This window comes from Trichechus manatus, unplaced genomic scaffold (assembly GCF_000243295.1).
Source record: "Trichechus manatus latirostris isolate Lorelei unplaced genomic scaffold, TriManLat1.0 scaffold00021, whole genome shotgun sequence".
NCBI lineage: Eukaryota > Metazoa > Chordata > Mammalia > Sirenia > Trichechidae > Trichechus > Trichechus manatus.
In genome coordinates, this window is record NW_004443957.1 from 16841655 (window position 1) to 16861429 (window position 19775).

General features: G+C 34.6%; 1 protein-coding gene across 3 annotated transcripts in view; it reads left to right on the plus strand.

Moving 5' to 3' along the window:
• CEP350 (centrosomal protein 350) overlaps nucleotides 1-19775 on the plus strand; it is a 174643-nt gene that overhangs the window by 20564 nt on the left and 134304 nt on the right. The window contains exons 2-7 of one of the 3 annotated variants that reach the window (XM_004372876.2): nucleotides 4007-4092; nucleotides 5178-5224; nucleotides 6910-7024; nucleotides 8197-8356; nucleotides 12079-12701; nucleotides 17344-17457. In XM_004372876.2, coding sequence (XP_004372933.1) covers nucleotides 4020-4092; nucleotides 5178-5224; nucleotides 6910-7024; nucleotides 8197-8356; nucleotides 12079-12701; nucleotides 17344-17457 — 1132 coding nt within the window. In that variant the 5' untranslated portion in view covers nucleotides 4007-4019. The remainder of the gene's footprint in view (nucleotides 1-4006; nucleotides 4093-5177; nucleotides 5225-6909; nucleotides 7025-8196; nucleotides 8357-12078; nucleotides 12702-17343; nucleotides 17458-19775) is intronic. The other 2 variants (XM_023728084.1, XM_023728085.1) reach the window with 2 other exon arrangements.

A 19775-nucleotide genomic window follows, 5' to 3' on the forward strand; every position in this document is an offset into this window, starting at 1 on the left:
TCTCTCGTCTCTCCCTCATTAGACGTACCCAGTAGACATGTCCTAATTAATACTGTGTCTTTAAGGATATATCTCCAAGCAGCCTTAACAAATCTTCTCCAGTTGAATTATTGTTTCCTTTTGAGATAATGAGTTGGAATCAACTCGACAGCAATGGGTTTGGTTTTTTTTTTGGTTTTGAGATAATTGTACATGTATTATGATATTTTCCTAGTTTGTTATAGTTCTCAGTTAAGTATGTATTTACCTTACTAGGTCACTGGATCCCTTTGAGAATGTTACAAAGGCCATGACTTCCTTTTCTGGAAAAATGTACATAGATGACACATACAGAAGTTTACATACAATTTCAGGGAGTTTATAAATTCCGTAAATCTCATTCATTGATCCCTAGGTTAACCTTACTAGATTGTGAGGTTGTAGAGGTCAGTACCATTTCTTTTTCATTTTCTATAGCACAAAATTCTTTGCAGAAGTAGGTACTCAAAAAGTGATGTTAGCACAAGGCTACTGATAAGCAAGTTAACTTTCCCCATTCTTTGTCTTGGAAGGCAAAGAGTATTGCATTGGATTAAAAAAAATTCTATTTTCTGTTTACATCATATAGCTAAAATAAAGTGACAGAAATCTTAGAATTAAAAGGATAGGGCAGATACAACAAAAGAAAGCAGTGCTTGCCTTTCGTTAATAGCATATTAAATAGAATTAAATACTATTAATACTAATTAAATACTATTCTCTGGGGACAAACATGGTCTTTTTTTAACTGATGAAATATAAAATCCACAATGACAGCATAACAGTCATGAACCTTTAGGCACCAAGTATCAAGACATATAAAGGTAAAATTTTAGAAAAATGAAGAGAAATGTTCAAAAAGTCCATAGTTGTAGTAGATTTTTGTCTACTTCTCTTAATTCTTGATAGATTAAATAGACAAGAATATACAGATATCCAATAAATAATTCCAAATTTCCTACACTGTTATTGAATGGAATTGTTGTCATGTCTATAAAACATTGAACTGGGAAGATGGTTTCATTATTGCCTAAGAAATTACCTTGAATAAGTTTAATCTGTTTAACTTGGTAAACACTTTAAAGTGGTTGGAAAATGCTTTCTGCAAATTGAGATTTATACTTTAAAGATAGTAAGAGTTTTGACAGATTGGTTCTCTTCTTTCTATGAAGAGATTTTTTTCCCATTATAATTTTTTACATTAATTCCTTTTTCTACTTTTACAGGGAATGGTAACATCTTATTGTCTTTGTCATCTAGTGCTGCTGCTCTAACAGAAATACCAGAAGTAGATGGCTTTTAACAAGAGAAATTTATTCTCTCAGAGTCCAGTAGGCTACAAGTCTAAATTCAGGGCATCAGCTCCAGGAGAAGGCTTTCCTTCTCTGTTGGCTCTGGAGGAAAGTCCTTGTGATGCATCAGTCTTCCTTTGGTCTGTGAGCATCTCAGCACAGGAACCTCAGGTCCAAAGGACGTGCTCTGCTCCCCGCACTGCTTTCCTGGTGGTGTGAGGTTCGCATGTGTCTCTGCTCGCTTCTCTCTTTCATATCTCAAAAGACATTGTATTAAGACACTATCTAACCTTGTAAACCTCATCAGTATAACCTCATCACAGTGATAGGATTTACAACACATAAGGAGATCACATATAACGTCATCATAGTGATGGAGTTTAGAACACATAAGGAAATCACATCAGATTACACAATCATACAATGCTGGGAATCATGACCCAGCCAAGTTGACAGATATTTTGGGGGGACACAGTTCAATCCATGACACTTAATGTATGTTATATATTTTTACATAAATAACGGACCTACTTAAATACATTAAAAATTTATTGGGCAAAATCACTTAGTAGGGATTTTAGAATACTGATTGTTGAAAAATTCAGGTGCTTGATGAGAATAGCAGATAGAGACATAGAACTGAATTGAAAACTATAATTATAAACCTAAAGTAGGATATAATTCTTTCATGTTATTTGAAATACTTTATTTTATTTTACTTTTTATTGTACTTTAGATGAAGGTTTACAGAGCAAACGAGCTTCTCATTAAACATTTAGTACATATATTCTTTTATGACCTTGGTTAACAACCCCATGACATGTCCGTACACTCCCTTCTTGACCTTGGGTTTCCTATTACCAGCTTCTCCATCCCCTCCTGCCTTCTAGTCCTTGCCCCTGGGCTGGTGTGCCCCTTTAGTCTCGTTTTGTGCTATGGGCCTCTCTAATCTTTGGCTAAAAAGTAAACCTCCGGAGTTACTTCATTACTGAGCTTAAACGGTATCCAGGGGCCATACTCTAGGGGTTTCTCCAGTCTCTGTCAGGCTAGTAAGTCTCGTCTTTTTTTGAGTTAGAATTTTGTTCTACGTTTTTCTCCAGCTCTGTCCAGGACTCTCTGTTGTGATATCTGTCAGAGCAGTCAGTGGTGGTAGCTGGACACCATCTAGTTGTACTGGACTCAGTCTGGTGGAGGCTGTGGTAGTTGTGGTCTGTTAGTCCTTTGGACTAATCTTTCCCTTGTGTCTTTAGTTTTCTTCATTTTCCCTTGCTCCTGAAGGGGTGAGACCAGTGTAGTATCTTAGCTGACCACTCACAGGCTTTTAAGACCCCAGACACTACTCACCAAAGTAGAATGTAGAATATTTCTTTTTAAACTGTGTTACGCCAATTCAGCTAGATGTTCCCCAAGACCATGGTCCCCACAGCCCTCAGCCCAGTAATTAGGTCCCTCAGGAAATTTGGATTTGTCCACGGAGCTTCCATGACCTTACCCTGAACAAGTTGTTCTGGCTTCCCCAGTATTGTGTACTGTCTTACCCAAGTTACCACTTATCCGTTGTCTATTTAGTATTTTCCACCCCTACCCCTCCCCTCCCTCATAACCATCAAAGATTGTTTCTTTTTGTGTGTAAACCTTTGTAGTCATGGTCTCATACAATATTTGTCCTTTTGTGATTGACTTATTTCACTCAGCGTAATACCCTCCAGATTCATCCGTGTTGTGAGATGCTTTGCAGATTCATCATTTTTCTTTATCATTATGTAGTACTCCATTGTGTGTAGGTACCATAGTTTGTTTATCCGTTCATCTGCTGATGGGCATCTAGGTTGTTTCCATCTTTTTGCTATCGTGAACAATGCTGCAGTGAACATGGGTGTGCATATGTCCGTTTGTGTGACTGCTCGTATTTCTCTAGGATATATTCCTAGGAGTGGGATTGCTGGATCATATGGTATTTCTGTTTCTAGCTTTCTGAGGAAGCACCATATTGTTTTACAAAATGGTTGTACCATTTTGCATTCCCACCAGCAGTGCATAAGAGTTCTAATCTCCATGCAGCCTCTCCAACATTTGTCATTTTCTGTTTTTTCGATTTGTGCCACTAATGCCGGGGTGAGATGGTATCTCATTGTAGTTTTGATTTGCATTTCTCTAATGGCTAATGATTGTGTCAGCTCCACATCTTGAAGGAAGGAGTATCAGAATTTGCATATATTTTAAAACCACCACATATGTTCAGCAGTTAAGCAAAGTAGAACACAAATTGAAATTACAATGATTACAGTAAGAACAGAAAATAAAGAATAGAATGGTTGTGTTAGGATTTTGAGAGCTGGGAAGAGTTTTTCTCCTTGTATTTTCCAAACTTTCTGTATTGCTGTTGTGTGACTTTTATAATGGAATATTTCCTCTATTTTCATAGGAAATTATGACTTTTATCATGAAGCAGTCTAGTCAGTATAACCAGATCATGATCTTTCTCTTTGAATCATGATATAATTTTTAATGGTTTTGTTATCCAGGGAAAAATAAAGTTATTGGATTATCAGTAACTCATGAGAGTATAAAGATAACCTTTTAGAGATGAGAAAATCCATTTTTGACTTTCATGAAGGGCAAGATAAGTCAGCATTTTCTTTACTAATCATATTCTAATATTGATGTTCATATAAATGCTGATGATGTGATTGTAGGTAAATTGGCAGGATGTGGAGCAGCAAATCAAAAGAGGTGCCTTTACCAAATCCAAGGAACTCTCTAAGCAAGGATACTGTTCAAGGTATGATTTTTTTTTTTAACTGAATTTAATCTCTTATTTAGATCACGTGTATTATGTGCTAGTCAATAAATGAAAATTGTACACATACTTTCATTTATAAAAAGTAGGTAAATAATTTAAAAAATTCAGTTTTGTTTTAAAATCCACAAGGGACTTCACTTTCAAAGACATCCTGTGGTAAACTGTTTTGTAAAGGAAGAATCCTTTTTTAAAGTGAACCAGTCTATGTAAAATTCTGACTTAATGTCAATGAATGGTGTAATACAGCTACTGATATAATTGTAGACCTGTGGTGCATAGATAACACAAGTAATGGTCTCATTGTACTCTTTGTTTAATTGTGATGTATTGAAGGTAACTTTAATATAGAGTGATTTTTTTGAGGAACATCAACAAACTGGAGTACACTTAAAGGAGGATTATTGAGTTTATGAGGGATCTGGAAATCAAGTCATATGAGGAATGTGTGAAGGGGATGAAAATATTTATCCTGGAGAAGGGAAATATGTGGCCTTATATATTATTTGAAAGGGCTGTTACCTGAAAGACTAAATAGATTTTACCTTTGTTTCTACTGGTAGATGGAAATCTGGAGTAGTTGTCTGATCTTTTCCACAATATCATAATGTGAAATACAATACAATGCAAAATTTTGTATTTGCTCAGCTCATTGGGGTAAACTGACAATACTCTTATTGTTGAAGGTGTCTGATGGAGGTGGGGGGGGGGCGACGATGTCCATCCACCTGTCCTTAGGGATAGTGGGATCAGTGTCTAATAGAACTGTAAACTGTATGTTGGGAAGCTCACTTTTATATAGGATAGGAGTTAGGGAGAGGAAGCGTATTTTGACCTGATCTAATAAAGCACTTGCTGAGAAATAGTTCTACCTGACAGAGTGGTTCTCAAACTTTTGAATGTGTTTGAATCACTTGGGGGGCTTTTAAAAATTATTTTATTGTGTTTTTCGTGAAAGTCTATAGATCAAATTAGGTTCTATATAGCAAATTAGGGAGGCTTATTAATAATGCAGATTCTGAGGTCCACTCAGAGATTCTGATTCTGTAAGTATCATTTTTTCCCAGCAGATATAACCACATCGTGGGATGCACTTTCTCAGAACAAGGCTGCTGTAAGTAGTTATACCTTCCACTTCATTTATTTCTGGTTTAAATTATTTCCTGTTATGATTGAATAGATTAAAATTTTTTCTATAGTGCTTTTTGATAGGAAAATAAAGTTAAACATTTTAGTAAGGAGTTATATACTGTATATTACAAAATGAACATCAGTGACAACTACTAAATAGTAAAGGAATAATCACAATACTACTTCACATATCACATGCGGACTAACACTATGGTAAATAAAATATTAAAATAATTAGTGCTGTTTATTCTCCTTTAATAAAATTGTTCATTTGATATTTTAAAATGAAGATTTAAAAGAAAGAATGAATTTGGGAAGGTGGGGCTATGTCTATGTAGAAGGTTCAGAGTCAGGGAGGAAATGAACAGCTTTTCCTTGAATGGACTATGAGTTACCCCTTCTTTTTTGTGGCGGTAAAAACCAAAGCCAAACCCGTTGCCGTCTAGCTGATTCTGACTTATAGTGACCCGATAGTGTAGAACTGCCCCATAAGTTTTCCAAAGCTGTAATCTTTAAGGAAGCTGGCTGCTACATCTTTCTCTGGCAAAGCAGCTGGTGGGTTCAAACCGCTAACCTTTTGGTTAGCAACTGAGTGCTTAACCATTGTGCCACCAGGGCTCCTTTGGTGGCAATAGCAGACTGTTCTCTCTCAAGACTACAGAAGAAGAATGACTGTGGGCAACCTGTTTGCATTTGTGTTCTGCTGAATCTTGTATGGAATTTAGGAATCCAAATTTGGCAAGTGATAGATAGTACCTTCAGAGGGAGACCCTTTTCTTTTTCATTGCTCTCTGGGCAAATGACTCTTCTTTTTTGTTTTCTTTTGTACTCTATCTGAATTTGAAGCCCCCATGTCTTTACTGTCTGAATGTTTTTAAGCTTTTTTCTGTTCCCTAGTCTTTAGAACTGTTTTGAAAATGAATCTGGAAAAGGTATAAGTGTGTGTGGGGAACCTGATACAGAACTCTTAATATATAAAAGATTATTCTAATTTTGTGAATATGCTGCACTACAAGAATCTGAAATAAGATGTCAAGATTTTACACAAAGTGTTTATGTGCTAGAATTTTGATGATTTTAATTTTATACTTTTTTCTGTTTTCCAAGTTTTCTGCTGTTAGCATGTAATACTCTATATTTTAAAATACTTTTAAAATTATTGAGAATATTGGTGGTTATACCAAAAGATGGCTTATATTGCAAAGTTTATATAAAACCTGAATTCTTGTTCTTATTGTGAAACTTACTGTATAGATATAAGACTGGAAAAAGTTATGACTGAATAGCTCTGTATTTTGGTCTTGTTGAATTATTCTTTCCTCATTTTTGCGTGTAAAATACACAAGATATATAGCATAATAGTATGCACCATGTAATTTAAGAAAATTTACTACATTAAAAAAACTCAACAAGTAAAAAAAAAAAATAGGTCAAATAGAAACTCTGATATTCTTCAGAATCTTTTTGATTTTCTTGTCCAAATTTAGACAACATATGCCAGCTATTATTATAGCTGATGTGATAAATTGTGAAAAAACTGCAAGTAAGAGTTTTTTCCACTTTGAAGAAAGGTATAAGGCAATATAGTTTTAAATAACCATGTAAATCAGTAGTAGCTGGATTATTTACAGAATTAACCTATGTGTTGTGATGGTTTTTAAACTTTAGCTGAGACACATTGAAAACAAATTAGAAGTAGCCCCTACAAGTACAGCTGTGTTTGATTCTGTCATGGATACCAAGAAATCTTCTGCAAATGCTACCAGAAAAATAAGCAGAAAAGGTATGTGTAAAGTTATTACTTCCCAAAGGTATAAGTGTATTGAATATAGATTTTTGATGTTTTATTTCAATTTAGTTTCTTCTTATAGTTACATCCGTTTGCTTACTTTTTTGTCAGAGACTATACCTCATCAGCTTTTAATTTTGTTTCTTTGATACTGAGTAGTTTTGAAGCAACCTCATATTCAGTGTCTATAGATGGTGTCTTCATACTTTTGATCAGGGGCGTTAGCACCAGTACATCACCTGTGACAGTGAGTTTTCATTTGTTTTTAGTGATGAGAATTTGATTTTGAGCCTTTTAAGTTATGTCTTTTGTTTTTTTTTAAATAGGTATATTATATCACATTGATAGTGAAATTTAGTTGACTTACAAAGTTTACTCTTTTTTATTGGACTTTAAAATCATAAATGGGATATCTATCTTATAGATACTATCATAAATTAACGTAATGCAAATATTTTCTTTGGTTGCCGCTCATATTTTTTCCTGTGGTTTCTTAATTGGTAAGCTGCCTGCATGTCAGTACTCTCTGCCTAAAGTGTATGTGTGTGTTTTTAACCTATGAGTCTGCTGGGTTTTGTCTGATACTTCTCTCTTAAGTTGTGAGAGCCATTGATAAAGAGGAATTTTATATGTAGAATTTTATTTTGTATTCCGTTTATTCAAAATACAGTCTTTCTCTGTACAATGAATTACTATGTTTTTTAAATTGTGGTAAATATATATGTAACAAAACGTTCAACAATCTTCACATGTATAGTTCAGTGACATTTAATTATATTCATCATGTTGTTTGAGTTATTGTAATAATTTAACCTAAATATTTTCCATCTGCTTACATAATATTCAACTAGAGATGCTAGAAATAAGACACCTAAGTTATCTTCTAAGAAGGTCTGATGGCACGTTGGTTAAGTGTCGGCTGCTAACTGAAAGGTCGGCGGTTGACCCACCAGCCGCTCCATGGGAGAAAAGACCTGATAATTTGCTCCTGTAAAGAATGCAGCCTAGGAAAACCCTATGGGACAGTTCTACTCTCATATAGTGTTGCTATGAATCAGCATCAACTCGGCAGCACACAATAAGAAGTTATTTTCTTAGATATTAGAAAAACCCAGAGACAGTTGTATTTTACATAATAGGTTATTATAGGGTCCTTTTTCCTTCAGATGGTAGATACCTGGATGATTCTTGGGTTAATGCTTCAACCTCCAAATCTTCTAAATCACGAAAAGAGAAATCTCGTAGTCCTCTGAGAGCTACCACTCTGGAGAGTAATGTGAAGAAAAATAATCGTGTGGAATTTCGTGATCCCTTGGTTTCTTATAGGTAAGTGTTAAAATATTGTTATCAAATAGGATTAGCCTGTAATAATTACAGTAAGATTATAATTTTTTTTTTCTGAGTTTTTCATAGCGTTCTGGCTCTGGTATTATTTATTACCTTTTTCATTCTCCACAAAAGATGTAGCAAAAAATCTTTCATATTATGAAATACTATCTTATGCTACTCTTACAGATTAAGTTTTTAGGGGGAAGAAATAGTGACATTTGCCCTAGGCCACCATCATTGTAATAAGTATGTTTCTTAGAGACAAAGTATTCAGTCTCTGAAAGTGTGGCTGTTTTTTCCCCTAAATATCTCAGATTGAATATTCTACATAATGAAGTTCATATAGGTTAGTTTTCTTTTTTTTTGGTAGCATTAATCTGTTATCTAAAATTTCTATCCTGTTAAGACGGTGACTTACGTTATTGTTTTAATTTGTTGCCAGTGGCTCCTTTCATGAGCTTACTGAGTCCGATGTTCAAGATTCATGTATGATTTTGGTTTGATAGTATAGATAATATGAAGTGCTTCACGTTTTTGTGAACTGATAGTTAAGGATATTCAACTGATAAAACTATAGCATTTTGTAATTTGAGGAACACTTTGCCAATGATTTAAATGTGTAAATGTTCTTAGCATGACATGGTAATGAGTAGTAAACACTGGACTTTATATATCTTTATAAGCATTTTCAGTGTTTTAAAATGTCAATAAATCAAGGAGTTTTGTGATGGTGCTTAGTAATATTAGGAAAATGTTTGTCCTCTTAAATTTGAGACGAACTTGGAAGGTGGAGATGAATTATGAGTTCAGTTTTCAATATGTTGCATTTGATGCAATTTTGAAATATCTAGGTGAAAATATTCACTAGACATTTGACAAATTGGGTAAGAATGTGTGTAGGAAGGTCAAGGAAGGGGATATAAATTTGGGATTTGTCAATAGTATTGAAGCAAGAAACATGGCATTAAAAAAAAAAAAAGTAAAGAGAAGAAAAGCCTGGGTACATAATCTGGGTAAAAGTTCATTGTTTAGAAAAAGGAGAAGAGAAATAATCAGAATGATCAGAGTTCAGAATCTCTAACCACACAGTTATTAAGCAGTTGCTTAGAAACATAATCACTACAGAATTGGAACTGATTTACTAACTCCTTATTTATAATATTCTACCTGCATAAAATACTACTTGATATTTAAAATTGTATAAATTATGTATATTTTAGGAAAACAAAAAGAAATATCCATAGGGTAACAATGAATGGAATGCCCTTCTCCACCTGGTAGGCTCCATTCATCACTTAAAGCTCATATATTTATCATCTTCTGTATGAAACATTGCCAGATCTGTTCTTATTCCACCCCATTCTTAGCCTAGTTAATCTTTTCTCTGTGCTCCCTTAATGCTATGTAAAGTCTGTTAGTATAGCATTTTTACATCGCTTTGTAATATTTTTATTACATATCTGCCTATTAGGAGCCTTGGTGGTGCAGTGGTTAAAGCACTCGGCTGCTCACTGAAAGGTCGGCAGTTCGAATCCACCAGCTGCTCCTCGGGAGAAAGATGCGTCAGTCTGCTTCCATAAAGATTACAGCCTTGGAAACCCTCTGGAGCAGTTCTACTCTGTCCTGTAGGGTTGCTAGGAGTTGGAATCAATTCAACAGCAGTGGGTTTGGTTTTTGGTTTGGTATATGCTCATTACACTAGTCTGTATAAGGGCATGCTTCTATCTTATCCTCAGCATTAGCTTAACGCCTGGCATTTACAAAGTATTCAGTAAATATTTTTTCCCAACATTTTATTATGAAAAAATTCAGATTACAGAAGAATTGGAAAAATTGTATGGTGAAGACCATTGTAAACATGCAGTAATGTGTGAGTGAAAGACTTTGTGAAATTACTTTCTTTTTTTGTCAATTGTTCTTCTCTTTTTAAGACTAAGGTATGATATGTGACCTACTATTTTATGCTTTATTTATTGTATTCTCTGCATGTGCTTATTTTAGACTTAAAATCATTTTAATTGAGAATTCTTGCATTCTGGTCAAGATAGTGAAAATAATCTCCTTAAGTCTTGGTCTTTAATGTTATTCTACAGGACTCAGTTCTTAACCTCATCTTGTTCAATGATCAACAACTCAGAACAGGGTCTCAGTCTTTTTGGGTCTTGAACCTCAATGAGAGTCTGATAAAAGCTATAAACTGTCTCCTTAGAAAAACTGCACATGCTCACACATTCACAATAGACATAGCTACCATGTCATGCTCTAATAGAGTCATGGCTTTAAGAATTTTTTTCTTTTTTTTTAGTATTTAGAGTTTGTACCTTTATGTGAAATAGGCTGTTGTAGATCATGCTATCCAATAGAAATGTAATGCGAACCATTAATGCAAGCTAGTATGTAATTTGGACATTTTTAGTAGCGCATTAAAAAAGTAAAAAGAAATAAGTAGAATTGATTTTAATAATGTATTTTATTTAACGTAATATTTATTCAAAATGTTATTTCAATATATAAAAATTATTAATAATGCATTTTACATTATATTTTTGTCCTGCCTTTGGAATCCTGTGTATAATTCACATTATACTATATCTCAATTTGGACTAGCCACATTCTGAGTGCTCAATAGCCATGTGTGGCTAATGGCTACTGTTTCAAACAGTGCTGGTCCAGATTGCTGTTATGTTTGCTTTTATAATATTGTTGGGTATTTTTTCATGAATTACGTGTTTTCTTACTGCTGAGTCTTATTTGTCTTCACTAACCTCCCTCTGTTCCTAAAATAAGGAGCCTTGGTGGTGCAGTGGTTAAAGCACTCTACTGCTAACTGAAAGGTCAGCAGTTCGACCCCACCAGCTACTCCACGGGAGAAAGATGATGCAGTCTACTTCCGTAAAGATTTACAGCCTTGGAAACCCTGTGGGGCAGTTCTTCTCTGTCCTGTAGGGTCGCTGTGAGTTGAAGTTGACTCAATGGCAATGAGTTTTTGTGTTCCTAAAATAAAGCTTATTAGAATGGTGTGTAAAATAAAAATAAATAGGCTCTGAAGGAAGGCTTTGCTAGTGTTTTCATGAATAGAGAATGTGGACTTTGTGATGTATGCTTTGACCATGTCCAGTCTTCTTTCTTACTCCTGAGTTTCTGGATGTGCTTTACATAGTTTGAAGCTGCCAAAAAGTGCCCTGTGGTTGAGAGGTTTAACTTCACTAACCACATTGATTTGGAGTAATATGTTTATCGTATCTTCATTTTATTTCTACCCCAAATCTATTTGTTACTTTGGTATGTTATTTAGAAGTTACACATATGAGATGCCAGTTTTTGAGAACATTTTCCCTGGTACTTAAGATTTCATAAAGGAATAAAATATACATTTTGGTAATAGATGTCAAGTGAGTATCCAAACTCAGATTATAATCCTATTTTATGGGGTCCTTAAGGAAATTTCTCTACACATCATTTGCATATTTCTTATTTTAAAATATGCACATTATTAGATTATTTACCATCTAACTTGATAGGGGACATTGAGCATTGAGTGTTAATACTGGTAATGGTTATTTGATTATTTTTAACCTATGAAATTTCTAGGTATATAACATCAGTGGTTGTTTTAGTTTCTGATATTAACTCAGAGTTCTCCATTCAGTTTGTATGACTGATTTCAGCTTGATTGGTTTTTGTACTCTTTTTATTCAAAGCATTTTTTTTTATAATAGGGAAATCCATGGTGTACCTTCTAATTTAAGTTCCAACCATCTGGAGTCAAAGCTTATATATTGTGTGGATGCTAATGAAGAAAAGACTGAGAGTGGGAACCGAATGATACGCGATCGAGAAGAACAGAATATGTGTTGCTGTGATTTTGAGAGCTCCCAATCATCTGTCATAAATGATACAGTTGTTAGGTTTTTAAATGATAGGCCGGCAATCGATGCATTGCAAAATTCTGAATGTTTGATTAAGATGGCAGCTCCTTTGAGAACTGAGGAAGAAAAGCCTAATAGATCAAAAGGAAGTGAGAATAATTTGAAGGCTTCTGTGAGTAATATGAGCCATGAAGTTGATCCAAAAGTATTACGGCTAACTGACTCTTCCCCGTCCTCTACTAGTACTTCCAGTTCCCAAAGATTAGATATTTTAAAGCGGCGACAACATGATACCAAACTGGAAAAACTCAAGGAGCGGATTAGGAAACAGTGGGAACACTCAGAAGAAACAAATGGCCAGGGCCAGAATCTGGGTCATAGCGACCATCCGGTAGTGGTTGTCAATGTTGACAGCTCAGTCACAGCAAAAGTCAGGAAAGTGGCAACAGCACCACCTGCTCCAGCATATAAAGGTTTGTAATCAGTCTTAGTATTTTTCTCTCTCTTACCTCCTTGCTCCCCTTTCTTCTTAAGATGTGTTTGACTAGAGAGGTAATCTTTAAATTCTCAAATCTACTGCATAATAAATTACTTAAGGGTATACATGTTAAAAATGAAGATTCATAGATTGTACACTGGACCTAAGTCAGAATTTTTGGGATGTGGGGTCCAGAGTTGGAATTTCTAACAAGTTTTCCAGGGGATTCTTAAAGTTCTGGAACCACTAGATGAACTTTTAATAAGTTGAATAAAATGAGAAAATAAAAGTTAATACCATTTGCAAAGAACTGAAAGAATATTCCCCTTATATCTTGTCATTGTATTTGGATTGTTAATAGGAATACTTTTAAGAGTCATTTTTAAGAGATAATTCAGTCAATTCCTAGTGATTATTTGGGTACAGAATATTTTGGCACTGACATCTTGATCCTGTTGCTGTTTTGACTGTTGAGTTTTGACGCCAAGGGTTCCCCACTCATGTTTAAGAAAACAAATATTTAAATCAGATTTATACCAACATTGACAAATTTTCATTGAGAAAATGCTTTCCAGAGCTACATTTCTTTTTTTGTAAATTCAGATTTTTAGATATGATGGTTTTAAGGAGTTTGTAGTTTTTCTATTTTTATTTTTATGTTCCTGAAATTATTTTCACAGGGTCAACCATGTAAAGTTTTCAATGAGGAGTTGATTAATTGATCGGTTTTAGTCCATGTTAGACTTTTGTCGTTAAAACTTCTGCCATTGTAGCCTTTCTTTTGTGGACATTTCCTCCAAGTTCAATTTCTCTCGATAAACTTAATGCAGATTCAAATTTTGTCAAGCTCTGTTTCTTGAGTCAGTTTTAAGTCACTAACAAAGTAAGCACAGTGTTTGCTAGAGTCAATTTTGTTTCGTGTTATTCTACCAAAAAATTTTTTTTTTCTGCTCAGTTTTTGCAGTTTTTGATATTTCTAAGATATCTTTAGTTATGTTTTTCTCTAAAGCAGATCTTACTATGTACCATTTTAGCAATTACATTTCATTTTGTGTTGCTTATTATGTTTTGCTAGTGATGGTTATTGTGAATTAGATAAGAGATGGATAATTTGCATTTCATTCTAGCTATTCTGTGACAATATTGTGAGCAGTTCCCTTTAGAATACTGAAGAATTGCTCTGTAGTCCAGAATTGTTCAATGTATTATTAATAAAATCTTTCATATCCTTCTAGTCATTTGTGTACCATATGATAATGGTCTACACTGTTGGCAGAGCAAATAGCAAATGGTGGGGTCAGAATGTTCGTGTTGGTTCTAAGATAGTGTTTATCCAAAACCTTTGCTATACATGTGTCAGATCTGTTAAATGCAGATTATACATTTAAGATTGTTCATTCCACAAGTCAAAGTTCTGAAATAGCTTATTCCACTAAGGCAGAGTTAAGATGGTTGATTTGAATTCATATTTTATTTAAGAAGTATCAAAAACCTAAAAGTAAAAAACAAACTAAGGAACGAAAGTAAAAATCTTAAATATAACTTTCTTACACTTATAACTGGATTTTGCATATTCCTTTACTAATTTTTTAACCTGTTAGTATTCATATTAAAATACTCTACAAATACAGCTTTTGGGGGATTAATTTATTAAATGTAGCATACATTTTAGAAATCATTACAGAATATATGTTTTCCAGTATCCTAAGCAATAGATTTATTTTTTTCTACAGTAGCGAACTGTTTTCCTGTCAACTTGTTGACAGTGTAAACTGAAAGCATCTTAATGTACGGTATTGTAAAATAACATTTTAATTTGTTCTGAATAGGTGACAAATTCACGTGGTCCACAGTTCAAAAGATAAAAAAGATTATACCTTGAAAAGTGTCTGTCACTCTTGTGTTTCAACCACGTGGTCCCCTTTCTGGCGGTTGCTTGTGTTAACAATTTGTGTATCCTTCTAGAGATCTTTTTTTACAGACACAAACAAGTAAAAGTGTGTGTTTGTATGTATTTATTTTCATCCTCTTCTTGTACAGTTGTTAGCATATTAAACAGCACTATTCTGCACCTTGGTTTCTGATTGATGTTTTATGTCTTTTTTTTTAAAGGAGTCATAGGAAGTATATTCTATTATTATGTTTTAAAATTTAAAGTGGTAAGCACGAATGGTGTTTATGTGTTTCTTTCTTGTATTATGGTTAGTTGCTATTTTGGCCAGCCTTATTTTATCTCAGAGCCTAGTACAGTGTCCTGGACATAAGTAGGTGCACAGTAAATTTTTTACTCTATTGAGTAAATTCAACCAGTAGTTAAAAAAAAAAAAAGAAAAAGAAGAGAAAATAAAGGCCTGAGGATAGACAAAGAAACTGATGCAGATATTGAAAGCGTCTTAAAGTTAACTTACAAGTAAAGGTGCAAGTACAGAGAAAGACTTCTATAAGAGAAAAATGTTCTCTAAAGAGCAAAGGAGAAAAAAAAGCATAGAATCAAATGTAGAGAAATGGGATGAAGGTGATGGTGAAGAGAAAAAAGAGATTTGCATGAAATTGTCACACTTTCTTGTGGTGAACTATATTTTGCAATAGACTGAAGACTGTGCTTGTATTTTTTTCTTAAATAGTTACAGTCATAATTATGTGCCCTTTGCCACAAATGTCAGGTGAAATTAAGTGGTGCAGTGGTTAAGTGTTTGCCTGCTAACCAAAAGGTCAGCAGTTCGAATCTACCAGCTGCTCCTTGGAAATCCTGTGGGGCAGTTCTGTTGTGACTTACAGGGTCGCTATGAGTTGGAGTCAACTCGAAGGTAATGGGTTTTAGTGCCTAAGGGTGGACTAGATTATTTTCTATTAGACATGGTAATTAATTTACCAGTACATTTCATCTAACACCTCTGAAGTACTTTCATCGTTTTTTGACTCTATCCTATTCTTTACATTGATTTAATTCTACAAATATTTACTGGTTACCAATTCTTTGCAAGGTAGCCTGGATGATACTCATGAATTAATATGGGTTCCGTCCCTGAAATAACTTTAAATGTGGGAAGGGTGGTAGTAAATATAAGGTGATGAGTGCTTTGGAAGAGGCAAGTTAATAGTGCTATGAGAGGATAAAAGGGAGAAAGATGAATAATTTTAATTAGTGATGGAATCAGTATAATATGAAGCCAGATATTCAGAATTTATTCATTTTTGTTGCCTTGTTTTAAAAAATATTATAAAATTATATTTATTACAAAGCACTTTACTATTTTAAAGTTAATTATTTGTCCTGAAGCCCCCATGTTTATGTGTATGATATTGTTTCATAAATTGAGCCCATCTTAAAATATAATTATATTTTATATATGATCAATATTTATTATTTTATTATCTTGCAGAATAACATTTAGAGAGTAGTAGTAACTTTGAAATGATAAATCTGAATGATAATTCCTGGGAAATGGGACATGTGTGATGTTTCTTGAGAAATTGAACAAATGTGTTTTAAAGACCTGTTTTCCACACTTGAGGCACGTTTTGCCTGAGTAGACAACAGTTTGTCCGTTTGTACAGCCATAGGCAAAAACAGACAGATGGTGGCATTAACACTTGTCTTCAAAGAAAAGAAGAATGAGAGTGTAGTTACTCTCTTAATGTTGAGAAGGGTAGTTTGTCTCTTTGAAATCCGTGATTTATGATTGACATTCCTTTATAGTGCTTCTCCCTTTTAGTCTTTTAGAATAAATGTTTATTGCTTTACCTCACAGAAGCTTACTTTTTCCAAACAATATTTGTCAGCACATTATGTGGTAGCTAATTATACATTCCTTTTTTAAAAAACTTATAAACCTGCTCAAAATCATTAGTCATTAGGGGAATGCAAATCAAAACCACAGTGAGTTATCACTTCACATCAGCTAGGGTGGCTATAATAAAAAAGGCAGGCAATAACAAGTTTTGGCTAGGATCTGGAGACGTTGGAGCCCTCATACGTTGCTAGTGAGAATGTAAAATGGTACAACCACTTTGGAAAAAGTCTAGCAGTTCCTCAAAAAGATAGACAGAATTACTGTATGATGTAACAGTTTCATTCATAGGTTTATACCCAAGGGAATTGAAAACATATGTCCACACAAAAACTTACACTCAAGTGTTTATAACAGTATTATTCAAAATAGCCAAAAAGCAGAATCAACCCAAATGTCCATCAGCTGATGAACGGATAAACAAAATGTGATATATTCATACAATGGAATAATATTCAGCCATAAAAAGGAATGAAGCACTGCTACATGCTACAACATGGATGAACCTTGACAATAATATGTTAAGTGAAAGAAGCCAGACATAGAAGGCCATAGATTGTATGATTTCGTTTATATAAAATGTTAAGAATAGGCATATACACAGAGAAAGTAGATTAGTGGTTGTCAGGGGCTGGAGGCAGGTGGGAGTGACTGATAGGGTCTGGAATTAGGTACTGGTGATAATTATACAACTTTGTGTATATACTAAAAACCACTGAATTATACATTTTAAAGGGGTGAATTTTCTGGTTTGTTAATTAAATCTCAAGTTAAAAAAAAAGGGTAACAAATAAAACTTATAAAGCAATTTTGGTAAGAATATTCTGTGTTGTTGGTATATATTAGGCTTCAACCCTTCAGAAACCAAGATTCGAACCCCTGATGGGAAAATATGGCAGGAGGCTGAGTTTCAAAACATGAGTAGAGAACTGTATCGAGACTTAGCACTACACTTTGCAGGTGAGAGTGGAGCTTTCTTATGTTTTGAGTGTTTTATTATCCATTCCGTCTAATTTATAATGTTTAAATATAAAATTGTCACAAAACTAAAAATATTTCCCTTTTCTAACTGAATGGTATACTAAAGCAGTAATGGTTTCAGTCATAAGGCTCTGTGAGCCACGTCGTCTAGGCTCTGCTCCGGTATTAAAATTAGCCTATATGGCTGATGAGACAGACATCAGGCTATTTTTAAACTGGGATACTTTCAGAGTCAGGCCTGTCTGATTTGGAGACAAGTCTAGTGGTCAGTAATTTGGCAGGCTGCAGTTAATATATTAACATGAGGGCAAGATGCAGGAAGAAAAACGGGTGTTACAGGAAGGGAATAATGTTAGAGAATTGGAAATAGGAGGAACCTATGGAAAATAGGAAGAGTGAAATGAAAGATCATCATGATAATGATTCACTACTTACTGCGTACTTCGTATGATTTTGGGCAAGATGCTGGGTGCTTAATCTTGTGCATCTTTTACAGTTGAAGAGAAGAGTAATTTGCCCAGGGTTATATAGAGTAGTTACGAATTGAAGCCAAGATTCAAAGCCACGTCTATCTGATTCTAAAGCCTGAGATCTTTCTAGTAAGCCCTTATAGAGATTCTGCTAATACATTTTTTGGTCATTAAATGTCCAGTCTAGTTTTATTGCAACACTATTCAGAAAATTTATTCTCGTGGCGAGGATGCAAAATGTAATAATAAGAACAAATACTTTGGAATCATCTTGCAGGAGTTCATATTCTGGCTCTGCCACTTATTAGCTGTGTGTACTAGCTGTATTACATAACTTCTCTTCCTTGATTTTCTCATCTGTAAAATGGGGATAGTAACAATAATACCTCAGAGGATAGTATCATTACAGACTAGTAGAATGAGATACGTGAAAGAATTCTTAAAGAGATCTACTTGTTATATTCCGCCTTCTTTCTTGTTACGGTAGGTGGACTGTCTGTGCTGCTAGCTAAGACCAGCCCCTGTTAGATGCCACTTAGATGTTTAGATTCCATTTGCTCTTGTATATTTAAGGGCATTAGGTCAGCACTTATTTCCTTTCTTTTGCATCATCAAGTTTTCCCTCTCTACCAGGTTATGCCCATCAACATACTGTTGACAGCATGCTGTTATCTCATCCATCATAGAAGAACCCCTGTTTTGGCCCTGTTTCTCCCTCCAGTTGTTTCTCCCTTTGCTTACAGCAGAATTACAGAAAATTGCCTTAATTGTTTTCAAGTATTTTCCCCCTTTTCTTGAATTCTTCCTATTAAGTTTTTGCCCGTATTTCTCCCTGGACTGCTGTTACCAAGATCATCAATGACTTCCACATTGCTAAATCCAAATTTTAATTTTCAGTTGTTGTCTTACTTGATCTCTCAGTAGCATTTGACATGATGGGTCAATTCTTCTTGAACGTCATCACTTGATATCTTGTTGTTAGTTGTTGAGTTGGCTATACCTCATATATAACAGAATGAAATGTTGCCTAGTCCTGTGTCATCTCTATGATCTCTGATATGTTTGAGCCCATTGTTGAGGCTGTTGTGTCAATCCGTCTATCTCATTGAGGGTTTTCCTTGTTTTCGCTGACCCTCTACTTAACCGGGTATGATGTCCTTTTCTAGTGATTGGTCTTGCCTGATATGTCATAAGTGAGCAAGACAGTGTCTCACCATCCCTGCTTCTAGGGAGCATTCAGTTGTATTTCTTTTAAGACATCTTTCCTTTTTAGAACTTTAAAGAGGTCTTTTGCAGTGATTTTATCTAATGCAGTATGCCATTTGATTTCTTGACTGCTGCTTCCATGGGCATTGATTGTTGATCCAAGTAGGTTGAAATCCTTAACAACTTCAAAATTTTCACCACTTACCATAATGTTGACTGTTGGTCCAGTTGTGAGGCTTTTTGTTTGCTTTACGTTCAGGGTAATCCATACTGAAGGGTGTGGTCTTTGACCTTCATCAGTAGGTGCTTCAAGTCATCTTCACTTTCAGCAAGCAAGCTTGTGTTATTGCATATTGCAGATGGTTAATAAGTCTTCCCTCAGTCCGGATGCCACGTTCTTCTTATATCTCCTTCCATCCCCGTTGCCATCAAGTTGATTCCAATTCATAGCGGCTCTATAGGACAGAGTAGAACTCTCCCATAGGGTTTCCTAGGCTGTAATCTTTTTGTTTTTCTTTGTTCCCAATACAAAAATTTATACATACATTGTTATGTGACTCTAATTGCTCTCCCCGTACTGTGACAGCACACTCCTCCTTTCCACCCCTGATTCCCCATGTC